At 39.0% G+C, this 27,457-nt stretch overlaps 1 protein-coding gene across 1 annotated transcript; it reads right to left on the reverse strand.

Moving 5' to 3' along the window:
* Positions 1 to 606: 606 nt before the first annotated feature.
* rin3 (Ras and Rab interactor 3) lies at positions 607 to 26,942 on the reverse strand. The gene is made up of 14 exons (XM_020928873.2): positions 26,845 to 26,942; positions 18,155 to 18,596; positions 15,155 to 15,263; positions 13,854 to 13,926; positions 12,627 to 12,718; positions 8,278 to 9,232; positions 7,450 to 7,627; positions 7,147 to 7,318; positions 6,602 to 6,723; positions 6,334 to 6,520; positions 4,786 to 4,917; positions 4,171 to 4,337; positions 2,521 to 2,665; positions 607 to 2,377 (listed from the first exon to the last, which is right to left on the reverse strand). Exons 1-14 carry the CDS (start codon positions 26,871 to 26,873, stop codon positions 1,464 to 1,466), a joined length of 3,717 nt encoding a protein of 1,238 aa, XP_020784532.2. The 5' UTR covers positions 26,874 to 26,942; the 3' UTR covers positions 607 to 1,463.
* Positions 26,943 to 27,457: the final 515 nt, after the last annotated feature.

A 27,457-nucleotide genomic window follows, 5' to 3' on the forward strand; every position in this document is an offset into this window, starting at 1 on the left:
TTTTGAATCTCATCTCAGCACCACAAGCTCTAGTCTAAGCTCGAGTTATTAATAGAAATGATCAGGTTCAACATTTATGAATTTGGATATAGATAGATATAGCTGTTAATTTTAACATTGCATTTTTAAAATATCTGAATGTATTTATAAGATGCTCTCCTTGTATTTAAGAATAAACAGAATAGAAAGCTTTTGTGGCTCACCAGAAGCACAGAGCCATTTTAGCCCCTTGTTATGGACTGTGTTGAATATAATGATCTGCAACAGGAAGCTGCTGGACCTAACACTGACTTCACTTGACCTCCCTACTGCATAACAAGTCTGACCAATGCACAAGAGACATATACATTTATATAGAAATGATTGGAATAACAACATATGAGATACACGGAAAGACAACACAGGCTTTAAATTGCACAGAACTGACTCTTGTGAGCTTTTAGTCATATTATAATGCTGTACCCTCATCAGAAACATACATGGAGTTGTGTTTAGTTTCAGTCCCAGGGCTGATATGATCCAAATGATTCTAATGAAGGGGTCTGGACTTTAAAAACATCAGAAAAGAGCATAATATGGGCCCTTTAACATTGAAAAGACTGACACTATATGTAAGATATGTTTTATTTACAAAAAAAATCCGATTATATATAAAATGTAAAACACAAACTTTACATTGTACAAAACATTCACTGTAGTAATACTGCTTTGCTATGTCCCTGCTTTATAGAATAGCTGTAGTTTTTAGCATCACAACAAACTTAAAGCAAGTGTTAAAGTTTTGAAAGTAAACTATAATAAGGTACAAAAGTGCACAAAGAAACATGCGTCATTCGTCAGTCCAGAGGGTGCCTGACCCCAAAGTGAAAGTTCATTATATAAAACGTCTTTGGCACATTCAACATTCATGTTTTTCCATTGTCTCATGTTAAATCATTTTATTGTATTTTTTTAAAGCTAGGTTAGTTCTTAGATGGGAGACTGCTGGGAAAATCAGGTGCGACAGTGGGGCGCCAGTGACAAAAATTGCTGTTGTGTCCTTAGGCAAGAAACCGCACCCACATTGCCTTGCATGAATGTGGTGTGAGTGTGTTTGTAGTCGGAGGGGCCAAAAGTGCAGATTGGCAGCCTCAGTTCTGTCGGTCTTGTCCCAGGACAGTTGTGGCTACAGTACAAGCTTAGCACCACTGAGTGAATGAATAATAATGAATAGATAATTGTGAAACGTCTGTAAAAGTGTTAAGGAATTAGTATTATGACAAATTAGCAAATGACTAGATTGTAATTTATCCTTTTTACGAGAAACACGTTTGTCAGTGAACATGCATTCTGTTTTAGTCTATTCCAGATTCATTTTGATTACAATTATTGGCTGAAACTATCCACAGGCAATGGTGGATGAAACCGCGTCAAAGCTTCATAAACTTTATAATAAATGATTGGTTTTGTTTTATTCTGTTTGACTAAAGATTGATGAGGACCCCCTCTTCTGTAACTTCCACCTCAGGGTCTGTGTCTGCAGTGTCCCCCAAAGAAGTGCAGTGTCCCTCTGGTGGGGAAGAATCGGTTGGAGGAGGAGGAGTCGAAGGAGGAGCCTCAGATGGTTCAGGTGAAGCAGAGGATGGAGAAGAGGGTGGGGGTACAGAGGGCGGGGCTAAAACTGGACCAGGTGAAGGTACAGGTGGAGGAACAGATGGTGGAGGGGTACTGGACGAGGCCGAAGGCAGACTGGGCAGTGGAGGTGGCAAATTTGGTGGTCTTGATGGTGGAGAAGTTGGAGAATGGACAGATGTTTGCACAGAAATTGGTTTTACATTAGGTGGAGGAATTTTGGGTGGAAGCGCTGATGGAGCAGCAGGCACTGGGGGTGGCAGATTTGGTGGACGGACCGGCAGAGGAGCATGCGAAGCAGGGGAACTGGGTGTTGGCATAGTAGGTGGTGCAATATTGGGTGGAACCACTGATGCAGCAGGCAATGGAGGGGGCACATTTGGTGGTCGGACTGGTGAAGAACCAGGGGGTAACATTGTTTTTTGCGCTGATATAGGTGGTGGCACACTGGGGGGAACCATAGATGAAGCAGGGATTGGAGGGGGCACATTTGGTGGTCGAATGGGTGGAGAAGGAACAGTCGAAGCAGGGGAGCTGGGTGATACAGCAGGCACTGGTGGAGGCACATTTGGTGGGGCAGTAGGAGGGGGTGCAGGGGGAGGGTCTTTGGGTCCAGTCCGAGCTGGGTTGGACACTGGGTGGTCTTTGGGGTGGTACACAAAACAGTAAGCTCCAGGCGTACAGCTGTTTTTCACACTTAGAGCCACCTCAGAAGGAACCAGGGGCCGGTTCTCTTCATCAATGACCACGCTGAGAATGTACGAGTCTGCAAAGGAAAGGAAGTATTATTGGTGTAAACAAGCATAGACTCAGATGCAGGCTCTATAAAGGAATCAGATTGGTAAAAGAAATAAAGAATAAACAGTGGAATAAAATGGATGAACTTCTCTTAAAGGCATTGGACTGTACCTGGGTCAGACAGTCCACGCTCTAATATTTCTTCTTTGAATCGTGAGGCGCACTGTTCGCTGAGCTGCTCGATGGTGGTGGTCGGGAGCACACCTAGAGTTTTAGGGTTTTCTCCCATAATCGGACAACAGACGGTCAGGAAATCCTAAAGCACAGAAATGTATAAGTGTAATTCCAAACTCAAAAAGGCCCATTCATACATAAGAAGAGTGTTCAACAAGGCTACAGTTGTTAGAGGAAGTGACTAAAGTAATGTGACTGCACAATCTCTGATAAGGAAATGTGTGGGATATAAACAGCTCTAGGTCAAGAATAAACTTCTCTCTTCTTATGAATCTGACTTTACTGTAGTTTTATGAAATCATCCTATACTGTAAACCCACATAAGTTACCAGAACTCAAAAAAAACTGAGGCCATCGATTGCCTCAATTACTTTGAATTGATGAACTTACAAATCACAGTATTCTCGAACTTAAAAGGCTGGATGGTTTGCTACTTGCACCTTTTGATAAGAGCTGAATTAAAAGTACTCATTTAGCTCAACTCAAATATTTGCAGTTAGAGTTTTCAAACTACTGGGATAATTTAATACATTTTCAGTTTTGTATGTAGTTCATGATTTTGTAGTAGCACATCATAAAATACACACATTATACCCACCATAGGAGGGGGATTTGAACCCAGGTCTGTGAAAGTCATGAGATTTACTAGTTGAGCTACCCAGTTGAATGTGATCTACACACAGTAAGTTATACACATTATAGTCTACTATATTATAAACACATAATATTATACATATATTCGATTATACACACACTCTAGGAGGGTTCCCCAAGTGAAAGTCAGGAGATTTACTAGTCTAATCTATATATGTATACAGTTTAATAATACATACATTTTTTAAAATTAAATATTTCTACTAAATTGTACCTCATTTAATGTTCATGTTAAGTTACGCCCACAATAGTTCCTTTTAATCAAGAAATATTAGTAATTTATTATTATTTATTAGTTTATTATTATTAGTTATTTAATTAGTTAAAATTACTCAAAAAGAAGAATATGTTAAAGCAACTTGACAACTTGACTTTGAGTATACACAACTAAATCTGTTTAATTACTTTGAACCTTCGGGTTTTCAGTGTATTTAGAGAATCTTCACAAAGCATAGTCTGAATTATTATTCATTTAGAAAAAAAAAATCATGTTAAGACCCTGATTTTTAGTATTTTTCTTTACATTTTACATCATTTAACCTTTTGTCTTAGAACCAGTCTGGACAACTGTGGGATAACACTTTTGATAACAAATTTTGATAAACTAACACTAAGAAATGATGTGTATATATCTGAACCATAGCGCTAGAGGTGGCTGATACTGACAAAAAAATAATGTCTCTTGTTACTATCGATATTTTGACAGTGGATCAGGAATAGGGATGGGCGATATATCGGTTCCAATATTGATTTCTGTTATTCACTATTGATAATTTTTTGCCTCTGCCCCATTGTCGGTGTTCCCATCTGCCATAAAGTAAAAAACAAAAAGAAAAGAGATTATATATAGTGTGAGAATAGAAGACTGTGAAGCTGTGGAGTTCACTATCACTTTTGTTTACTTTAGTGCAATGACGCTGTTTCTGTGTTTACCCGCACTGAGCCCTGGGTGGTGCTGTCCTTGTTCAAAGTTCTTCTTCTTTCCCAGCGGTGGATGGAGTCCTGCACCTCTCTGCTCAGCTGCCTCGTCGCTGTCCTCTGCTGGTCAAATGTCTTCATGTGCTCCAGAGCTCCGTATGTGGTGGTCAGATAATATGAGCCTACGCACACACACATGCGCACACAGTTGTAGTTGTAAACAATCTGAACAAACAAAACCAGAAATAACCAGGACTAAAACAGAGGTAGCTATATAAAGTACAGTAGAGATCGAAAATAGAGATTTACCAGACTTCAGACTGCAAGACTAAACCACATCTAAACTCTTGGACCAGTTCTGAAAAAGCACTAAAACTAATCCAGACCTTGGTTAAAAACGGCATAAACCAAGACTAAACCCAAAATTGTCTCTTATGATCTTTAAGTCATGATGTAATGCTGTTTCGTCATCAAAAACATACGTGTTTCATTCACACGTTTGAGTAATCCTTTATTATTATCTGTCTTTATCGCCAAAGCTCAAACACAACTCCAGGTCTGTTTGTGATGAGGAAACATTATAACACAGATCAGAAAATAACGTAATATGGGCCCTTTAAGTGTCTGTACCTTCTCCCAGGGTCAGTGCTGGGTCCATGAGCTCCATCATGTACTCCACGTCCAACTGCAGGTGACTGAGGTTCGAGCGGGCCAAGACGTACATCATCACAGGTAAGAAGTCATCTGCACCGTGAGACTTCCCTGTGGAAACACGATCACAGATTACTGTAACAGTCTTAGAGCACATTTTCAGTGGCATTAGGAGTTTTGTAGCCTGATTCATCAACCGGTTTCATTTTGTAGGAAACCATCTGACCTCACAGTATTAGAATTTGTTCGCTCGATGGTAGACAGGTACTTTTTTTATTTAACCAATCACTACTATTTGGTCGTGACGTATGTAATGCACTTTTAACGCGGCTAACTGGTATATTAAGCTTTTCCCAATTCCCATAGGAAGAACTTCGAACATTCTCTTTGTTCCGGCTTTAAATCCTCGATCATGGGAATCATTGCCAACACAGGATATGCGGCTCTTCACTGATTGTGAACTGTCTAGTGTATTCTGATTTCTGACCTAGTCGCTGGAGAGAAATGAAATTGAGTGGAGGCACTAGGTGACGCCAGCCTGGCTAGGAGTTTTGGAGGTGACTGGATAGTTAATCTGCCTGGTTCACCACTTGACCTGCTTGTCTTCATGGAAATGTTATTGCTTTGTTTAGAATGTCCCACACTATGCTATTAAACTCATCTATATCAATGGAAACATGCCCACAATGCCTCCAGGCCAAGTTACAGGTCAGATCTGTGGAGAGGTAAGATCACTCACTATAGGAATGCATGTTTTTCATAGTATTTTGAGCAGTAAAACACCGGTAACTGAATAAGTGTAACATGTTTGTAATATGAGTTTAATGCCATACTGTGAAACCTGTCAGGCAATAATATCTCCATGGCGATTCTCTTCCAGAAAACATACACAAAGCACCTTTAAGAAGATGCTGTTCGCTTACATCTCTGTATAAGCACTCTGTTATCCAGTTAATTGATGCACAGGGCCAGGAGCTGACCAAGATTTTCATGAGTCGACCACAGACCCAGTTTCCATACAGTCAAAATTGCAATTACAATTTATTGCATCATTCACTCACTCCAGACTCTGTGATGTCAGCTAGTTTTAAAAGCACAGATGCTCTGGGGTAGGCTAAAAGTGTGACTCGTTTTCCCCTCGCAGAGACTCATATTAAAAGCTGAACAAAGTGTCTTGCTAAAGGACACATCAACACTATGCACTCCTCTTGAGACAGGCTCTTGATCAGGAGTACCGAGCTACTGATACTACCCCCAATTTGTGGGGGTAGAGACTTGTTTAATAGCACAAATCATCTTACCTGTTGTAGTTCCAATCAAATCAGCTCTTTCTGGTCAGATTGTGTTAAACCAAAACTCAGATTAAAATCTAACTTGGGTAATAGAGTTTTTAACAGAGCACTGCTCTCCCAGGGAATGTTAATGACATTAGCTGCAAAGTATCAGACACAGGAAGAACATGCAAAAAAATAAATAAATCTGAGAATAGAACTTGTGACCGTCTCGTTGTGAGGCGTTGGTGCTTACCAGGTGAGCTGACGGACATGGAGTCGTAGATGATCTTGCAGGCTTTGAGCAGCATCTCGATCTTCCTCTGTGGTGAATATTCCAGGTGAAGGTTACTGAGTTTGATACTGATCTTCTCCATGGATGAAGTTTCTGGGACAGCAGTGGTCACTCCTAAAGCGGTGGTGGTGCTTCCCAGGACAATAGACTGAGGGGAGAAAGTTAGGTTAGAGAAATATGTTTTAAGGCTCGTGTAAAGTGTTGAGTGTTCAAAGAGTTTGTAATGTACCTGATTTTGGGCCAGTTTCTCGAGGCTTCCACTGTCACTGTGCAGTTTCTCCAGACACTGGTAAATGGGCTCTCTCAGAGGTTTTAAAACACTTTTACACAGAGCAGCTTCTGCAATACTTTCTGAAAATACACAATAATATCATTATTACTGATAACATAGTTAATATAACATTGACATCTGCATGACATCTTATATTAAAACATGCACACGTGTGCTATAAGTAAAGAGAATCTCTTTATTAATTTAACACAGATCAGATCACGGTGCGTTTTTTGGGGGAAACCGAAGGACACCATTTCAGACAGTGACCTTGTACAGCAGAGTGGATTTATGTATTATTTGTGAGTTCACAAACTCACGAGAATCCTTGTCGAGAGACTCCCGCTGTAAGTTTCAAATTTGCCTGACAGCAGGCAGACCGATCACAGAGCATCACTGAGTTTTGTATGGAAGTCAAACATCAAACCTGTCTGTCCCTGCAGCTGTCTGTATCTGCACCTGTCTGTATCTGCTCCTGTCAGTGTGAGTCTCTGAGTCCTTACCGAGTTTCTCTTGGCTGTACTGGTGCTGTGGCTCCATCATGTTGTGCAGTTCTGTGCTCTGCAGCAGGTAGCTCTTCAGCTGAGTCATCATCTGCCTGATCTCCTGGAGCAGCTCTGTGGAGGAGGCATGTCTGGACATCGTCTCCAGGGTGAACATGCGGTGCTCCTTCACCTGAATTTTAAAGTGCATTTTGTTATTTGATAGTGTTCAATATTGTTGTTTATCGTCAAATCTTTTTCAGCACTGTATCATAATATGGTACATTTACATTATATATATCATAATAAACACTCTTCACTAACCAGACTTCCGAAGTAGCTGGAGGGGTCCCTGGCGAGCTCCACGAGCCTCTGTGTGAGGCGGCGGTCATGGCTGATGAGACCTGTGAGGACGGAGGACAGACGGTGACGTGCCCGGCCCAGCATCACTGTGGTTGGGGTCCTCTTCACTCCAGGTTTAGGGCTGCGGCTCTCTGCACGACTGCATCAAAACACGAAAACTTAGGCATGCAAACTCTACACAGAAACTGGGATTTGAATGTAGCTTTCTTGCTTTAGTCATTTATTAAGCCAACAAAATCAAATTATAATCACCTAATTATTTCAGTCATTTACCTTTACCATAGATGAACATTACTTGCACAGACACATTTATTTATCTAACTGAGCATCAGTTAAAGACATTGAAACATTTACTTCACAATGATGATTATAGAAAAAAGATATGATATATACTACACTCACCTGACTCATTTTGGTCCTTTCTGCACTTAAAATGCCTTCACTACAAAATCTTACTGTCATAATCTTAATCCTAATATCTATGCTGCAAATTAGCCATTTAAACATATTCCATTACCAAACGCTGCCAGGAGAGGGCGACACACACAAGCATTCTCATAGAAATTAAGACTAGAGTAGAATTTTCTATATACTATTATGTAAGTTACAACAGAAGAATATGAAATAGACTACTGATGTCAATGTTTTAAGGAATATTTTAAAAAATTAAATATGAATTAAGTGTAATATAGGGTTACAAACTTATATAAATGTATGCACTCATTTTGAAATAGAGTGAAACGATGATGTAACTAAAATATATCATTAGCAATGTTAAATCTTAAGTACCTTTGTTCATGTATCTCTGCCTCTTCCTCAGTGCTGCTCGTAGAGGCCGAGTCTGGGTCCGTCACCAGGACAGCGCCCCCCTGTGGTGAGTAGAGTGACACATCGGGCCGGCGTCCTGGAGAGGGAGGGGGCAGCCTGCTCCCTCCCCCTCCTCCAGCCTGGGTCGGACAGTGAGGCGACTCTGGGGTCTGGGGTTTTCGTCTTGGCGGTGGCACTGGTCTACTTGGTTTCTTAACTGACAAACAAGCACTACTAGATCTTTGTTTGTCCTCCATCGCATCCTTCTCCGCATCCCCCTCTTCCCGTTGTTGTTGGCAACCGCTCTCCTTTTCCAATTGCGCTTGTGCCCCGGTTCTTTCGCTCTTCTCCTCTCCCTGCTCTCCCACTGCTGCTCCCTCTTTTTCATTTGTCAAATTATGTCCCTTCTCTCTCTCCATCCCCTCCGCTTTTTCTCTCTCTCTGTCACTGCTTTTCCTGGAGGAGCGTAGGGGAGCGCGAGGAACTGACGGACCCGCTCTGCTTTGAGGCATAGGAGGCCGTGACGGAGCATTTGAAGTGATTTTTTTATCGGTTTTATCCTCTACTACTTTGGCTTCTTCCTTTTTCTCGTTTGCAGAAGATTGCGTTGATGATGTAGATGCAAACAAGAGACCCGTCCCACTCGAAACGCTGGGAGGTCGCGGAGGGGGACGTTTATATTTCGTATCCAAATGGGGTTTGTTGTGAACTTTGACCCCGAGGTTGACCTTCTCGGGGGTCTCTCCGTTGTGCAGAGGTGAGGAGGCATTCTGGGAGGTGGAGTCTTCGGGTTTGGAGGACGTACATGTCTCAGGCTTGTCTGGTGTAATTGGATTTTCCTCAACTATAACTGGATTCAGATGCAAATAGACTCTGCTACAGTGTGAGCTGCTGCAGTCCTGTTTCGACTGAAGATGCAGGTCTGAAGTCCAGAAATCTAAAAATAAAGAAATGACAAATACATCTGCTAAGTTTGATTTATGATAGAGTCAAAGTAAATATATATAATTTTTTATTCAAATAATTTTAAGTGGACAGGACCTTAAAGGTAGCCTGATTCACCAGCCGGTTTCACTTTGTAGAAACCGTCTGACCTTGCAGCATAAGAATTTGTTCGCTCGACGGTAGGCAGGTACTTTTTATCATTTAACCAATTGCTGCTATTTAGTCGTAACAGGGCTAACTGGTATATTAAGCTTTATATATTAAGTACATTAAGCTTTTCCCAAATCCCGTAAGAAGAAGGGCAATAACGTCTTTCCCCTTGAAGAAATGCACCAAACACTCTCTTTATTCCGGCTTTAAATCCTCGATCTCGGGAACTGTTGCCAACACAGAATATATGGCTCTTCGCTGATTGGCTGGTGCCCAAACTTGCACTTCTGGGGTTTTTGCGAACTGTCTAGTGTATTTTGATTCCTGGCCTAGTCGCTGGAGAGAAATGAAATTGAGCGGAGGCACTAGGTGGCACCAGCCTGGCAACTTTAAATATGCAGTGTGTAACTTTTTGTTTTTTGGGGTCTGTCATGTACTCGTTTCTATGGATATGTCATTGCTTTGCCTGGAATGTTCCACAGTATGACATTAAACCACTCTACCTTACATTTATCCAATTATAGGTGGTTTTAGAGCTAAAAAAAAACTAAACCCCCCCCCAAAAAAAAACAGGCAATCTGAATGTGAGCAGGGTTGGCTCTCCACAGATCTGACCTGTAAATTGGCCTGGTTTGGTCTCCTTGAAAATAGAAAGGTTTAGTACCCTATTGTGAAGTATTCCAGATGAAGCAATGACATCTCCATGGAGAAAAGCATTTGACTAATCCTCCACCAGAAAAGTCACACAATTCACCTTTAACCTACAGATAGAAATTTTCCTCATTCTCAGTATATGGACAGCATATACTGCAGTAACAGAGGCTGCACAAGCACATATTCAGTACTGGATGCAGATGCTGGGCAAGTGACCATTCAGATCAGAGAGAGGCATTTTAGATTTAAAACCAGCTGGATTTCAGCTTTGAAACTGGCAACACAAATGGGAGACTCATGTGAGGCTCATTCTGCTTTCTGATTGGATACAAACCTTGAGAACCAAAACACAAAAATTATAACTTGGCAATAACAGTTTGTAACTAGGCAAGTCAAGACAAGTTTATTTGTACAGCACAAATCGTACACAAAGTTCATTCAAAGTGCTTTACAGAATCAAAGCTGCATTGTGTAACTTTTCCGGTGGAGGATCCTTCAAATGCTTGTCTTCATGGAGCTGTTATTGCTTTGTCTGGAATGTTTCACAGTATGGCATTAAACCTTTCTATCTTCATGGAGACCAAACCAGACCAAGGTACAGGTCAAATCTGTGGAAAGGCGACCCCTTTCACAATCAGAATGCCTGTTTCTGTTGGTATTGGCACTGGTATTTTTGTGAACTAAACTACATGTAATTTAATAAATGTAATGTTGGGCTGTTTAATGTCATATTGTGGAACACCATAATGTTACACAGTGCACGTTTAAAATCAAAATACAAACAAATCAAAACTTAAATAATCACCATAAAATTTGAATTTAAAGAGGTTAGAGAAGAGTGCTTTCAGTCATATGCACAGATAAACAGAACTGCTTTGAGCCTGGATTTAAATATAGTCAAAGTAGAGGTCTGTCTAAGAATAAATCAGCATTACAACAAGCTGTATTTGATTTGCACATGTCTACTTTGTATCTGGGGAAACAGTTGGATCATGTTTATGGAGTTTAACATCAATCTTACATACAGCTCCCTCTAAAGAGTGTGAAATCATTATACATGTTTTAAAGGTAGAGGAAACTGATGCACTTAAAATGACCTATTATGCAAACCCCAAATAAAATGCAGGGCCAGAGTAAAATATATACTTCTACTAAATGGGGTCCAAATCTTCAAAAAATCTTCAATAAAAATACTCAAATTATGAATTTACAAAATGAGCGCTATAATCAAATTTTAAGGGTCCATATTATGATATTTTCTGATCTATGTTATAATCTTGTTTCTATGGAGTAAGAAAGATTTCAGAAATATTTGTGTGCGTAGGATAGAAATCTGTGCATATTTGGTTGTAGTTGAGCATAAAATAGATATTCGTAAACTCTTGAATGAGTCCAGTGGTACATAAAATATATTGTGTGTATTTTATCCTTCAGAATACAAATTGAAAAGTTACGACATCAAGAATCACAATTACGAAAAGAAAATTTAAGATTACGCTTTCTTCAGTATGAATACGAATTCACAGACGTGACTTTACTGTGAAAAATACATCATCACTGCACAGGAATTATTTGCATAGATGCAGGACTTTTGCGCCATATATGGACTGAACCAGGACTGAACCAGGACTGAACCAGGACTGAACCAGGACTGAACCAGGACTGAACCAGGACTGAACCAGGACTATTTCGTATTCGTACTGAAGAAAGTGTAATCGTAAATTTTCATTTCATGATTGTAATTCTTGATGTCGGAACTTTTCAATTTGTGTTCTGATAAAATACACACAATATACTTTATGTACAACTGGACTCATTTGATAGTTTACGAATATTTATTTTATGCGCAACTACAGCCAAATATGCACGGATTTCCCAAATATGCACGAATTTCTGTCCTATGCACATGGATATTTCTGAAACCTTTCTTACTCCATATGTTTCCTCTTCACAAACAGACCTGGAGTTTTGTTTTGTTTCATTCACATGTTTAACACACAAACTCTGCATATTTAGGCTGTCTCTCAAATGGAAAAAACTCCCACCTTGTGATGTCATGTGGTAATACAGTAAGTGCTCAAGTGTGTTTTTTTTAACTCCATACACCTTCACTGAATTATTTGGATGATTTCAACTCTAGAATTACCTTTTAACTTATCTCTAATGAACTTAAGGTAAAAAGTAGCTGTTAACTTGAAAACTACCACTTCATGACATCACAAGGTGGAGCAGAGCATTTTGAGCTTTGGCGATATAGACAGACTAATAATAAAGTGCTACTCTAACATGTGTGAATGAAACAAAACACAAATCCAGATATGTTTTTGATGTAGTAATAGCATTTTAACATGACTAAAAGCTCACATGAGTCCGTTTTGCGTAATACAGGATCTTTAATCTGCATTTAGTAATTGAAATTTAGTTGGATTTTGAGTCTTGACAACAAAAAAACTCCTACACAATTGCTACATCCCACCAGTCACTGCCAATTTCGTAACTAAAAGAGAGGACACTGTAAACTGTAAACCTAACCTTCATTTATCACATTGACCCTTTCTTTCAGTCCAAACTAATGTATTTACCTTTTCCTGTGGCAGCAATGACCTCGAGCTCCTCTCTTTTCGTTGCCGTGGTGATGGCCTGGGGTAACCTTAGCGACAGAGGAAGGACGTCCCTGAATCAGAGAACGAAAACAAAACGGTAAAACATATCCATACACAGCTCCGATGGGAATAAAGTGTTATATATTATTTGGTTTGTGTCAGTATTGATTAGTTTTTTTATATTTATTTAAAGGGCACATATTACGCTATTCTCTGATCTATGTTATAATTAGGGCTGGATATCATTAAGAAGTTACCGATACGATACATACCTCGATACATAGGCCACAATTCGATACATATCTCGATACAGTGCAGTTTCAGTTCGATACGGTATATTTCAAATCAATTCAATACGGTTCAATAAAAAATAAAGGCTAAATCATGGCTGTGATACTAAAAGTCTTTGTTAAGCCACTTGAAACACAAACATTTTAATCATCAAAACAGTGAAAATGTCAAATGTGTTGCATAAACGAGTTTCCTCCCTCTGAACAAACAACAAAACTATCGCGCTGTAACCAAATCATTTAGTAAAATATACCAAAAAATACTCTCCGAGATATATCGATACAGCAGCCCTCGATATCAAGATACGGTACGATATATTGATATTTCGATATTTTTGCACACTCCTGGTTATAATATTGTTTCCTCATCACAAATATACCTGGACTTGTGTTTTGTTTCATTCACATTTAACACACAAATCCTGCAAGACTAAGTTCTTCTCTCAAACAGAAAACGCTCTGTTCCACCTTGTGATGTCACGGGGTGTTACAGAAAGTGCTTCATTGCGTTTTTAAACTCCGTACACCTCCATTTGGTTATTTGGTACATTTCAAATGTGGAATTGCATATCTCTTCTGAAGTAAAGGTAAAATGTAGTAAAAATGTAAAAATCTGTTAACTTGAAAACTTGAAAGCTTGGGAGATGTAGACAGACTAATACTACAGGATTACTCAAACGTGTGTGAAGAAAACAAAACACTACTTCAGGTATGTTTTTGAGGAAGTAACAATATTATGACGTGTTAAAGCTCACATGAATCACTTTTGCGAAATACGGAACCTTTACTGACAAGCACATAAGTAGCTACGAAAGATTTGTGTGGAAAAAGTGACTATACCATGAATTACGTTAGTTTTTAGTAGAAGTGTGTGGGCAGTCTAAATCATGTGCTCTTTTAGGCATGTATTTATTACCTGCTGACACAGTAGAAAGACAGGAGTTTAAAGATGTCATCAAAAACCAGGAAGGAACCATCCAAGTGCAGAACTAAAAGAGGAAATACACTCATGTTTTATTCAGTTTACAATTCACTGGAAGATAGCTAACCTAATTCTAAGATATTGACATGTTTCAGAGTGATGGAAAATGTACACTGTTGCCATAGCGATTCGCAGTGCAAAATGAAATATTGTTGAAGTTGTATCTCTTGAGTGCTCCACAAAGTTCTCAAAATGTCACCTTTTTACAGGACTCATGAATAGTTTCAGTTCACATCGTTCTGCAATGTCATGAATTCATTTGGAGGGCAAACTGTTGAAACTTTGCAGCAACATCATTCTGGGAGAGTGGGGGGCTTCTACATGTATGTCTATGGCAGAATGTTCAGCAGTTACCATGGTGAGACAACGCACACTGGCAAACACTCGTGAAAACGTTTTCAAATGGTCTGAAACTCAATTTTAAAAAAGTTTCAAAATGGATTTAAACAGCACCTTTTCAGGAGCTTGTGACTGTAACTTTATTTGAGAGGGACTTGTTTGTGTAGTTACAGCTAAGTTGTTAAGAATGTAGATGACATCAGCTGGAAAGTATCAACACGGGAGATTTATTGTTTTATAGAAATGTTAAAATAATGATGGGATACAAGGGTTATTTCTTTCAACTGATAACAACTGTGCCTGTATGTTTGCATAATACATCTTAGTGAATCAGAGAAGAACTTTGTGTGGATGTGGATTGGCCTTGTTATTACAGAGATATTCACTTTAAACAAGGCCAGTTTTGCAGATTAGAATGTTCTGATCTCACTATTGATATTTACTTTGCAGCTGGGGCTAACTGTAGACACTGCTCTGTCTGAAGCATTGTTACTCAAATTAGACTTTAATCTGACCTTTGTTTTTACACATTCTGACCAGAAAGAAGTGACTTAAATGGAATTACAACAGATAAGATCATTTGTGCTGTGCTTTGTTGAAAATCGAACTCCTAAACAGGACATGAACGCTCGTATTGATCGTAGGCTCCTGAAAATGTGCTGCTTAAATAAAAAAAAATTTCTTGAGTTTTTTCACTGACTGTTTTCACTTTCTTAGCAGTGTTTGCATAGTGTCACCATGGTAACAGCTGAACATCCCGTCATTTTTTCTAGTAAAAGAAACTTAAATTCTGTCAACTGGACTAAAATATTCCCTCTTAAAAACTTTGGGATGACTATGGGATTACACAGACATGTTTCTTTTTTTTTTTTAGTTTTGTGTTTTAAAGTCCTCACAGGCCCCGTGTTGCTTCACTCTCAGGTTGAGCACCTCTGGCTCTCGTTGGTCGGACTTTTGGACAGACAGCGTCACGCCTCCCTCCTCTGCGCCGTGAAGCAAGAAGAGCTACGAACACAACACAGCTGTCACCACCAGGTCAGAGCACAGAGAAAACACACACACATATACACGAGTAAGGAAGGAAGTTTTTATTTATATAGCGCTTTTCACAGACATGCGTGGCTGCCAATCTGGGCAATCGACACCACCGTCACTCACGCACACACCACTTCCACACTAGACAAAGCGGGTAAAGTGCCTTGCTTAAGGACACAACAACAGTTTTTTTTTTTGCACCTGGCACCCCACTGTGGCACCTGGTGTTCCCAGTGGTCTCCATCCAAGTACTGACCAGGCCCGACCCTGCGATCAGGCTTTGACAGACAAGCACAAATGTAAACAAGCACACACACGCATATACACACACACACAAACAAACAAACACAAATGTACATCCAAAGACAAACACAAATGTAGACACAAATACACACACAAACACAAACACAAATGTACACACAAACACACACACAGAAACGAAGAAACACAAATGTACACACCCACACACAAACAAACACACTTGTACGCACCAACACAAATGTACACACAGAGAAACACGAATGTACACACAAACACACCCACACAAACACAAATGTACACACAAACACAAACATACACACAAACACAAATATACACACAAACACACCCACACAAACACAAATGTACACACAAACACAAACGTACACACAAACACAAACGTACACACAAACACAAATATACACACAAACACAAATATACACACAAACACACACACAGAAACGAAGAAACACAAATCTACACACACACACAAACAAACACACTTGTACGCACCAACACAAATGTACACACAGAGAAACACGAATGTACACACAAACACACACACACACAAACACATGTACACAACACACACACACAACACACCCACACAAACACAAATGTACACACAAACACAAACGTACACACAAACACAAATATACACACAAACACAAATGTACACACAAACACACCCACACAAACACACCCACACAAACACAAATGTACACACAAACACAAACGTACACACAAACACAAATATACACACAAACACAAATGTACACACAAACACAAATATATCCAATCCAATCCACTTTATTTATATAGCACATTTCACAAACAAACTGTTTCCAAAGTGCTGCACAAATACATAAAAAATAACAACAATAAGATGATAAAGTAAATTACTAAAATAATACTAGTCTTAAAGTAATAAAACTAGTAAAATAATATAAAACCAGTAAAATTAAAATAAAACTACATCATAGAATAGAAATAAATAAACCAATAAATAAATTAAATCAGTAAAACTAAAAAAGAAATAAAAGACACAGAAGACCACACAACTCACGCGGTGTTAAAAGCCAGAGAATAAAAGTGGGTCTTCAGACGAGATTTAAAATTCTCCACTGTGGGTGCTGCTCGAACGTGAAGCGGCAGATCGTTCCAGAGTTTAGGGCCGACCACAGAGAAGGCCCTGTCCCCTCTGGTTTTAAGTCTCGTCTTAGGCCCCCTGAGCTGGAGCTGGACCTCGGACCTCAGAGCGCGCACAGGGGTATAAATTTGGATGAGGTCCGAGATGTACTGTGGAGCCAGTCCATTCAAAGCTTTAAAAACAAACAATAAAATCTTAAAATCAATTCTAAAATTAACAGGGAGCCAGTGCAAAGATGCAAGGATTGGGGTTATGTGCTCTCTCCTTTTTGTTCCTGTTAAAAGTCGCGCTGCAGAATTTTGGACTAACTGTAGTCGGTAAAGTGCGTTTTGCGAAATGCCGGAATAAAGTGCATTACAGTAGTCCAGGCGTGATGAAATAAAAGCGTGCATAACTTGTTCAAATAGTTTAAAAGACACAAGCACACCCACACAAACACAAATATACACACAAACACAAATGTACACGCAAACACACCCACACAAACACAAATGTACTCACAAACACACCCACGCAAACACAAATGTACTCACAAACACACCCACACAAGCACAAATATACACACAAACACACCCACACAAACACAAATATACACACAAACACACCCACACAAACACAAATATACACACAAACACACCCACACAAACACAAATATACACACAAACACAAATGTACACGCAAACACACCCACACAAACACAAATATACACACAAACACAAATGTACACGCAAACACACCCACACAAACACAAATGTACTCACAAACACACCCACGCAAACACAAATGTACTCACAAACACACCCACACAAGCACAAATATACACACAAACACAAATGTACACACAAACACACCCACACAAACACAAATGTACTCACAAACACACCCACACAGGCACAAATATACACACAAACACAAATGTACACACAAACACACCCACACAAACACAAATGTACGCACAAACCCCTACACGAACGTACAAGCTGACAGAAGGAATACAGCCAACCTAAGACAAACACTGTTGCTGTGCCATTGAGCAAGACACTTCAACCACCTTGCCTATGTATGAAAGATCAAATTTTCAAATTCATCAATCATCAACTTTTTGTTTTTGCTTTAAGTTAGGGATGCTCGAAAAAGTATTGTGATTGCGATTATGTTTGTGATTTATGTTTATGTTCAGAATGCACATTATTATAGGACCAAACTATAGATACAACAGGATTTTTCCATAAAAAGACAAACTAATTGTACTATTTTATAACTGTGCCAACTCAGAGTGCGATTTCGATTTGATTGTGATGAATCTCGCAGCCTACTAAATGTTTACAGTTAGGAAAAGTGTTAATAAGAAAAAAAAGTACAATTTAAAACCGTGATAGATCAACATGAGGAAAAGATTCATTATTTTGTTATATTGCCAATCCTTAATATAATAAAACACAATGAGCCTTACCCCGGGTCGCTCCTCCTTCAGGATGCTGGTTACTTGGTCTTGAGTCAATCCTTTCGGCCGCCATATTGGAGAGGTCTGGTGAAGCTTCTCTGTGAGGCTCAGAGCTGGAGCTTCAGGAGATTTTAAAGGATCAAAAGGAGAGTCTGAAGAATCAGGTGTAGGAGATGTTTTGGTTGGCGGAGCTGCCTCGGGTTGCTGGACAGGGGGCACTGGACTCGCGGGGGTGGGAGACAGAGGAGGGGGTAAGTTCGGGGGAGGGTTGAAACATGGGGTTTTGACTGCGGGGGATAAAGGGAGAGATAGAGAGGGAGAGCGGGACAGGTTTGGGGGAGGTTTTGGGGTGGGAGGGGGAGGAGGTTTGGGTCGAAACGGTCGTGATGGAGCAGAGGAAGGAGCGAGAGGAGAGGGGGAGGAGGAGAGGGAGATCAGAGGACCAGACTGCCTGAAAAACACAAGAAAAAACACAATTTCAGTTTATGGGTTTGCATAATTTACAGTTCCATCCAATTTTGTGTCCTATTTTGGATAATTTCTTGTTTAGAGCTACAGTGGAAATAATGTAGTCCACTTTTAGACCTGGTTTAACTCACTCAAAAATTAAATGAAACAAGCGTGTGTCTTCTTTCCAAGGTGCACTGTGTAACTTTTTGGTTTGAGGTCCGTCACCTGCTTGTTTTTATGGAGAATGACTTTAAACAGCTCTACCTTGCATGTATTACAGAACAGGTTGTTTTACTGCTGAAATATATTTAGAAAAACCTGCATTCTGACTGTGAGCGGGGTCTCCACTGATCTGACCTGTAACTTGGAGGGTTTTAGGATACTTGGATAATAGGGATGTAAGAATAACTGAAATATCGTGATATCGTATCGCCAAAGTTCTCACAATAATATCGTGGACCATCACAATATATCGAATTGCAATTACAAAATATCGCAATTAGGGGTGTCAAATTATCGCGTTAATTGTGAAATATAAAAGAAAATAACTAATATAATATCACCTACAACTTAAATGTCACTGGTGAAAACAACCTGCATAGGCTCATGATGTCTGCACTACTGTCCTATAGTGACCTGCCACATGAGGGGACACGCACACAAACACACACACACAAACACACACACACACCTTCATCATCGTCATTACCCTGAGAACGCGCGGACCACGTTTCCTTCCGTAGTTACTGCGCGGACACAGACGTGCTCCCGTGAGCCGCGTGTGGATCGTGTTTTCTCGCATACGCTGCGTAAATCCTCCTGTGCGCCTCTAAACCAGAACTAACACCAAGACTAAAACCAGGACTTATCCAGTCCAGGTCTAAACCAGGACTAAACCAGAACTAAAACCAGAACTACAACCAGGACTAAACCAGGACTAAACCAGAACTAACACCAGGACTAACACCAGGATTAATCCATTCCAGGACTAAAGTAGGACTAAAGCAGGTCTAAACCAGGACTAAAACAAGGACTAAAACCAGTGATCTCATATATAAAGCATTTCTCTATCAATAATATTTTTAATATGGTTAAGGAAAGACTGGACTTTTTATTGTCTTTAAGTAGACAAAAGGTTATTATGTTCAGATTTCCTCATCTTTGCTACTTTACAGCAAACAGTTTCTTATTCATGGAGACTTGGGCTCAACAGCCAATTTGGGGAGATTTGTTAAACAATAAATGACTTTATCAAGTCACTTTTTTTTGTTCTATATCAGTCTTTTGATCTGCCACAATAATGTAATAATGAATTTAAATGAAAATACCTCAAATTGAAGGCTTTTCTCAGCAATTTTTAGGTGAGATTAAAATGAGATTAATGAGATTAATTAATTACAGATCATAATTAATTAATCTCTCAATTTTTTTAATCGCATGACAGCACTAATCGCAATATATATTGTATTGTGAGATGTATATCGTGAAAATATCGTAACGAGAGATTTGGATATTGTTACATTCCTCATCATAAGCCTCCCCACCATATCGTGAGCTTTCCCACGATATCGCAATAAATATCGTACCGTGAGGTTCATACTGTGACGATATCGTACTGTAAGACTTTGATATTGTTACACCCCTGTTTTTTTTTTTTTTTTTTTTACTTTTTAAAAATGTGTTTAATTTATGTTTTATGTAATTTTATTGGTTTTATTTAATTATTGCTATTCTATGATTTTGCTCTTATTTTATTTTACTGGTTTTATTATTGTAAGACTAGTATGATTATTTTAGTATTTTATTTTATAATTTTATTATTGTTGTTATTATTATGTATTTGTGCAGCACTTTGGAAACTGCTTGTGTGTGAAATGTGCTATAGAAATAAAATGGACTGGACTGGATAAGCATTGCAATAATAATAATCCTACCAAATTAAGTCAAAATTCGAGAATCATAAAAGTCCAGTGCATGTGAGCTGTGCGTTGGAGCATGTAGAGAAGTACCTGCAGAAGCCCACACACAAGAACACATAAGACAAGAGACAAAGGCTTTTTAAAGTAACCACAAAACCACACGATAGGCTCTTCTGTGCATTACGCTATTGCGCATTCACCCACACAGCAACTACTGATAAAGGGACTCAAAGGTAGATTAAAGTAAGGATTAAAAATACTGTAAAAATACTTATTTTACTGTGGCTGTTTTTGTGGTTGTATGTTTTACATCTGCTGCAAAAATGTTAAAATCTGCCAAAAAAGAAAGGGGAAATTAGTTGGACCAGTGAATGTCTCAGAAAAATTTGAACCATTAAGATTTGCTTGATAAAATGGGCAGAGTTTTATCTTAAAGGTGCATTGTGAACCTTTTTTGCTTTTCTCCATGGAGATGTTATTGCTTTGTCTGGAAGGTTTCACAGTATGGCATTAAACCTTTCTATCATCATGGAGACCAAACCAGATCAAGCTACAGGTCAGATCTGTGGAGAGGCAACCCCGCTCACAGTCAGAATGTTTTTTAGGTATTTTTGAGCTATAAAACCACCTGTAATTGAATAAATGTAAGATGGAGCTGTTTAATGTCATACTGTGGAACATTCCTGGGAGAGTAATGATTAAGGATATAACAATAACCAAAATATCGTGATATCACATCATCAAAAGTCTCACAAAAGTACTCTGAGCTATCTATATATCTATATATCAAATTACAAAGTCCTTTGCTTATATGCATTTTTTATAGTAGTAATAGCTAATAAACACCGGGAACTACATATCCCAGGATTTCAGTGCAGACAACAAGAAGTTATATGTTTTTAATAGGGCCCGACCGATATGGATTTTGTTGCGACCGATAAAATGGGAGGTGGAGCTGCCGATATATTTAGTGATGTAAAAATTCACTGTAAATCTTGAATTGTTTAAAAAACTTAGATTTGGCTCTAGTGGATTTTAAATTGGGTTTATTTAGGCAACATTTATTGTTATTCTGCCTCTTTACGTCATAGTTACAGACAGTAGGTCAGACTAATGGCATTTTTACATGATGTTTTAATAGCTATTAGCCTTTAGCTGTAAATGCGTGCGCGCCGCGGTAATTAATTATATGCATAAATCTCATCATTCACACGTCTATTCACAGCTCATTTACATATCAGTACATATCCAGTAACAAATATATGGCCAATATAGTCACTTTACAATAGACCAATAGAAAACAGTCTGTTTATGTGTGAGAGCTACAGCAGCTAATCGCTAACCAATGAGAAAGAAACAAAACTAGCTTCAAATTCGACATATTTCCAACACTCACCGCTCACACAGGCTCCTCCTCACATCACAAGTCTGCACTAATAAATGTCCTTTTAATCCAGACTCAGACCGACTGTTGTAAAAAGAATATAATCTCAGTGTTTGGATCTGTGTCTGCAGGTGTAAACAAGTGCCTGACTCTGGGGGTGTGTTCAGGGACAGTACGGAAACAGACACAGACAAATTAGTCTGCAGATAAATACTGATGCAGCGCCGCATATTAGGACATTTATCTGTCTGTAAATTGGATTAAATTAACATAATGTAGAGCGTCTAAGCTTTATAAGGAAGTATAACATGCCCACGAGAAATATCGGCAAGATTTAGACCGATCGCCGATATGTTTCCAAGTGTCCATATCGGTCAGGCCATAGTTTTTAACTTGAATTATTGGGATTCTGACAGTAACAATTCACATCAAAATTTTGTCAAGGTATTTTAAAAGCAAAAAAGCGTCCTGTCAACAATTATATCAGCCTCTCCAAAATACGGTACGATATTTATTGCAGTGAGATGCATATCGTGATAATATCGTACCGAGAGATTTACTGAGAGATCGTTACATCCCTAGTAATAATATATCCATAGAAACAAGAAGATGACAGACCCCCAACCAAAAAGTTACATAATGCACCTGTACTGTAAAGTGAGTAAATGAAAGAGAATCAGGGAGATATGCTTTTCTGAGAAGCGCTCACTCTGCACCAAGAATCCACAATCTCAGACACGCCTGATGTCAGTCACAGTCATACAACACTTCTAAGTTTGATCTTTATTTTTGTCTTACTCAGTCTCCATGATTTTTAGCCACGACTCAAGAGTTTCCCCACAGAAACGAGAAATCTTGTGACGTAGACAGACAAAATGAGGAAGTGGACACCCGGCTTTAAACAAGTTTGCAGTTTTGTTTTTGTTTACTACATTCCACATGTGTCCATTCATAGTTTTGATGCCTTGAGTGAGAATCTACAATGCAAATAATCATTGAAATATAGAAAAAACATGAATGAGAAAAGGTGGATCCAAACTTTTGACTTGTACTGTAACTTTTGAATCTCTCTCTTCATCAAAACACTGACCTCTCTACCTACTAATGTCTAAGTGCCAATGTTTATCCACTCAAAAAACTGTTCACTTCACCTGCTTGTTTCCATGGAGATGTTATTTTATGCAATGTTACGCAGGGCATCTTTAAAATAACAACAAAAAAACCCCCCAAAACTCATTGCTACTCACTCTGTCTGTCACTTGTGAAATCTGATATTGCTTAAAATATTCTTGTAAGTTGTGAGACAGATTGAAATAGGATGTTGCAGGTTTTAAATACATGTGCAAACTGAAACTCCCATACCAGTGATTGTTGTGTTGTGTTGTTCTTATGGTTAGAATACTACTTAGTCTCATGTTTTGTTACTCATAGCCTCTTTTTCTTATCTAGACTATCTTATCTGTTATAATGTTGTTTCCTCATCACAAACAGACCCGGAGTTGTGTTTTGTTTCATTCAGACATGTTTGACACACATATCCTGCATATTTAGGCTCGGAATTGCATTTTTCTCTTGAAGTAAAGGTAAAAGGTAGCTGTTAACTTGAAAACTCACTTCATGACACCACAAAGTGGAACAGAGCATCTTGATCATTTGAGAAGGCACACAAACTAATGTGTGAATGAAACAAAACACAACTCTGGGTAAGTTTGTGAGGAGGTAACAGCATGATAACATGACTTAAAGCTCACAAGAGTCAATTTTGTGTAATGAATGCATTGGAATCCACAAAAGTTCAAGTAAACAATGAAACTAACACGATATTGTGGCCTGACAAAGTAGTGCATCACAACTCAGGGTCAGGAGTTCACACTGGATAACTGCAGTCAGCTGGTTTCTTTGTTAATAGTCAGCACAGCATGTAAAGGTCCTATATTCTGCAAAATTGACTCTTGTGAGCTTTAAGTCATTACCTCTGCAAAAACATACCGGGAATTGTGTTTTGTTTCATTCACATGTTTGAGTAATGCTTTATTATTAGTTTGTCTACTTCTCCAAAGCTCAAAATACTCTTTTCTAACTTATGATGTCATGAAGCGGTAGCCTGATTCAGCAGCCAGTTTCACTTCTTAGAAACAACCGACTGACCTTGCAGTATTAGAATTCGTTTGCCCAACGGTTGGCAGGTACTTTTTATCATTTAACCAATCGCTGCTATTTGGTCGTGACGTATGTAATGCGGCACTAACGGGGCTAACTGGTATATTAAGCTTTTCCCAAATCCCAAGGAGGACAATAACATCTTTCCCCTTGATGAAATTCACCAAATGTCCTCTTTCATTCTCTATCTCGGGAATCCGTTGACAGCACTGAATGTATGGCTCTTCGCTGATTGGCTAGTGCTCGAACTCGCACTTCCGGTGTTTTTGTGAACCTTCTAGTGTATTTTGATTCCTGACCAATCGCTGGAGAGAAATGAAATTGCGCCAGCCTGACTAATGAATCAGTAGTTTTCAATTTAAAAGCTGCATTTGTTTTACTTTTAGTTCAGTAGAAATTGCAGGGCTGAAGTTATCCAAATGAAACCTCCTCTTTTTGGTCTCAAAATGTTCGTATTACCACTACCCACTAGATGAGCCTGGTATTTTTATCTCGCCCCATAAATCAAGATCGGACCAGCAAGAACAGACAAATCAGCCAATAAACAGACAAAAAACAAAGGTGCTTTCTTTCCCCGAAGTCACGTTCACAACAGGTTTGCTTCTGTAACTGTCAGCCTCGATGAGCTTCATTTGACTGAAGCTGAACGCTATGGTTGACGTCACACTCGCTTAGTCCACTTCTTTATAGAGTCTATAAAACAAACAGGTGGTGGACCCTCCTCCAGAAAAGTTACACAGTGCACCGTTAATGAACTTAACTAAGTTTAGAATGAAAATGGATCAAAACTGGAACTAAACCAGGTCTTAACCAGAATTTAAGTAGGTCTAAGTTAAAAGAGCCTAATTATGGGACTGAAAGGGTCATAACATACACACGAGTAACCTACTCAAGGACTAAACATGAGTCTAAAGTGTGTGTTAACATCTTTCACATAAATGAGTCTGTATAGTTCATTAGCTCTGGTAGGAAACAGATGTGGGCTACAGACATGTTAATCTTCAATGTAAACAAGAGCAGCTTTCCTCATTCGACCTTGTGAAAGCCAGTCCTTAGAGTGGGAGTCAGAGAAAGGCAACGTTTAATCAAAAGTTTTAAATTCTTTGTGAAAAATTGTTGTGTTTTTAGCAAGACGTCTTTCAAAAGCAGCTTGATTCAGCGGCTGGGGGATATTTTGATTTAAACTTGAGAAGTCTAACAGTTAGCGGAAAATATGTCTTGAATCCCCACAAAGTTACATCTGTTTTCTAAGTTATGAAAATCAACCATTCAGCACGCATTCCAGGCTAAGCATATGCACCAAAAACAGGTCTAAACCAGGACTAAACCAGGACTAAACTACAACTAAACCAGGTCTAAAATCACATCTAAATAAAAGTAAAGAGAATTTTAGTAGTTCACACTTGCATACATCAGAACTTGGACTAAACCAGGACTTGATGAGGTCTAAACCAGGACTTAACTAGAACCAAACCTGGTCCAAAATCCAAGGTACTAAATAAAAGAAACCAGGACTTAGGTAGTTCACATTTCCATACATCAAAAGTTGGACTAAATCAGGACTTGACGAGGACTAAACCAGGACTGAACCTAGACCAGACCAGCACAAAACCAGGATTAAACCAGGACTAAACTAGAACCAAATCAGATCTAAAACTACAGAATAAAAAAACAAGACTTAAGTAACGGAAGTTCACTTTTACACTCATCAAAAGTTGGACTAAACCAGGACTTGACGAGGACTAAACCAGGACTAAACTAGAACCAAACCAGGTCTAAAATCAGTACTAAATAAAAGAAACCAGTATTTTAGTAGTTCACACTTGCATAAATCAAGCGTTGGACTAAATCAGGACTAAACCAGGACTAGACCAGCACAAAACCAGGACTAAACCAGGACTAAACTAAAACCAAACCAGATCTACCAAATAAAGGAAACCAGGAAGATAAGAGCAAACCAGGACAAATGTGAATGCACTCTAAAACGGGATATAACTAGGTCTCGAACTAAACTTGGCCTAAACCAGGATTAAACCAGGGCTAAACCAAAACTAAACCAGGTCTAAATTTGGTCTAACTCAGGACCAAAAAAATGATTTAACCAAATACAGAACTACATTTCTTAAACAGAACTCAAAGGTACAAAATCACACAGATGGGTCCAGACTAAACCAGGTCTAAAACAGGACTTAGCTGGGGGAGGTATTATAGTTTTAGGGTCTAAACAAGGATTAAACCAGAACTAAACAAGCTCTAAATCTGGACTACATCTGCATGGTCCAAACTGAACTTGGTCCAGTTTTAACTACCCCAAAAACTTCTTCCAAATTAACTACAGATTATTCATTGTTGCAAAACTGTACAAAAACTTCTACTTTAGAATTGAGTTTTGTTTTTTTTTTAAATTGGTTTAAACTTGGTATAAACCTGGTCTAAATCTGGTCTAAACCTGGACTAACTTAGCTCCAAACTGAACTTAACTAACCTCAAAGACTTCCTCCTAAAACACACATTCACCGCATTGAAACACACTCTTGCAAAACCTTTAAGTTACATTTCCATTTTCGACATTGTCCAAAACTCACCATTCAAAACTACGAATCTCGCACTGACCTATATATTAGTCCATGAGTCATCACATCTGTTTTGTGTTCTTTGGCAGCTTTACTCTGACCCCCCTCCTTTTTTTACACATTCCCAACCCCCTACAACTCAAACAGCTTTTCGCAACACTTTAAAACTCAACTCTATCCTCCTTTTTACTTTATAGAGACTTTTAAACTCACCCGGTATCTGCAACAAGACTAGCCTCCATCACAGCTCCTCTGCTAAAGTTTTGTCAGACCGTTCTATGACACTTCACTGTAAAAAATCAAAACCACACCTCTTTGGTTTCTCTGGCTCCCCCTCTTCCCCTCGTCCTCCCCCTCCTCCCTTCTGCTTCCTGCTTCAAGACTGAATAAGGGAAAAGTCTATGGGGAAAATGCATATGTCTGTCACTACACTGCAAAAGAGTTCAGTTGTTAGAATATAGAATAATGCTCACGAGCCTCTGATAAGTGTTTTGGAATTAGACCGAGATGAAGTGCATTTTTTATGACATGATATTAAAGGTGTGCTATGTAACGGATCAGAACTAAACCGGGACTAAACCGGGACTAAAGCAGGACTAAACATGAAATAAATCAGGGCTAAACTAGAGCTAAATAAGGACTAAACTGGAACTAAACCAGGGCTAAACCAGGACTAAACTAGGACTAAACCAGAGCTAAATAAGGACTAAACTAGAACTAAAACAGGTCTAAACCAGGACTAAAACAGAGCTACACCAGGACTAAACCAGTTCTAAACCAGGACTAAACCAGGATTAAACTAGGACTAAACCAGGACTAAACCAGA

The sequence above is a fragment of the Boleophthalmus pectinirostris genome, unplaced genomic scaffold, assembly GCF_026225935.1.
Source record: "Boleophthalmus pectinirostris isolate CB_2022bp ecotype Guang Dong unplaced genomic scaffold, ASM2622593v1 HiC_scaffold_10, whole genome shotgun sequence".
Classification (NCBI taxonomy): Eukaryota; Metazoa; Chordata; class Actinopteri; order Gobiiformes; family Gobiidae; genus Boleophthalmus; species Boleophthalmus pectinirostris.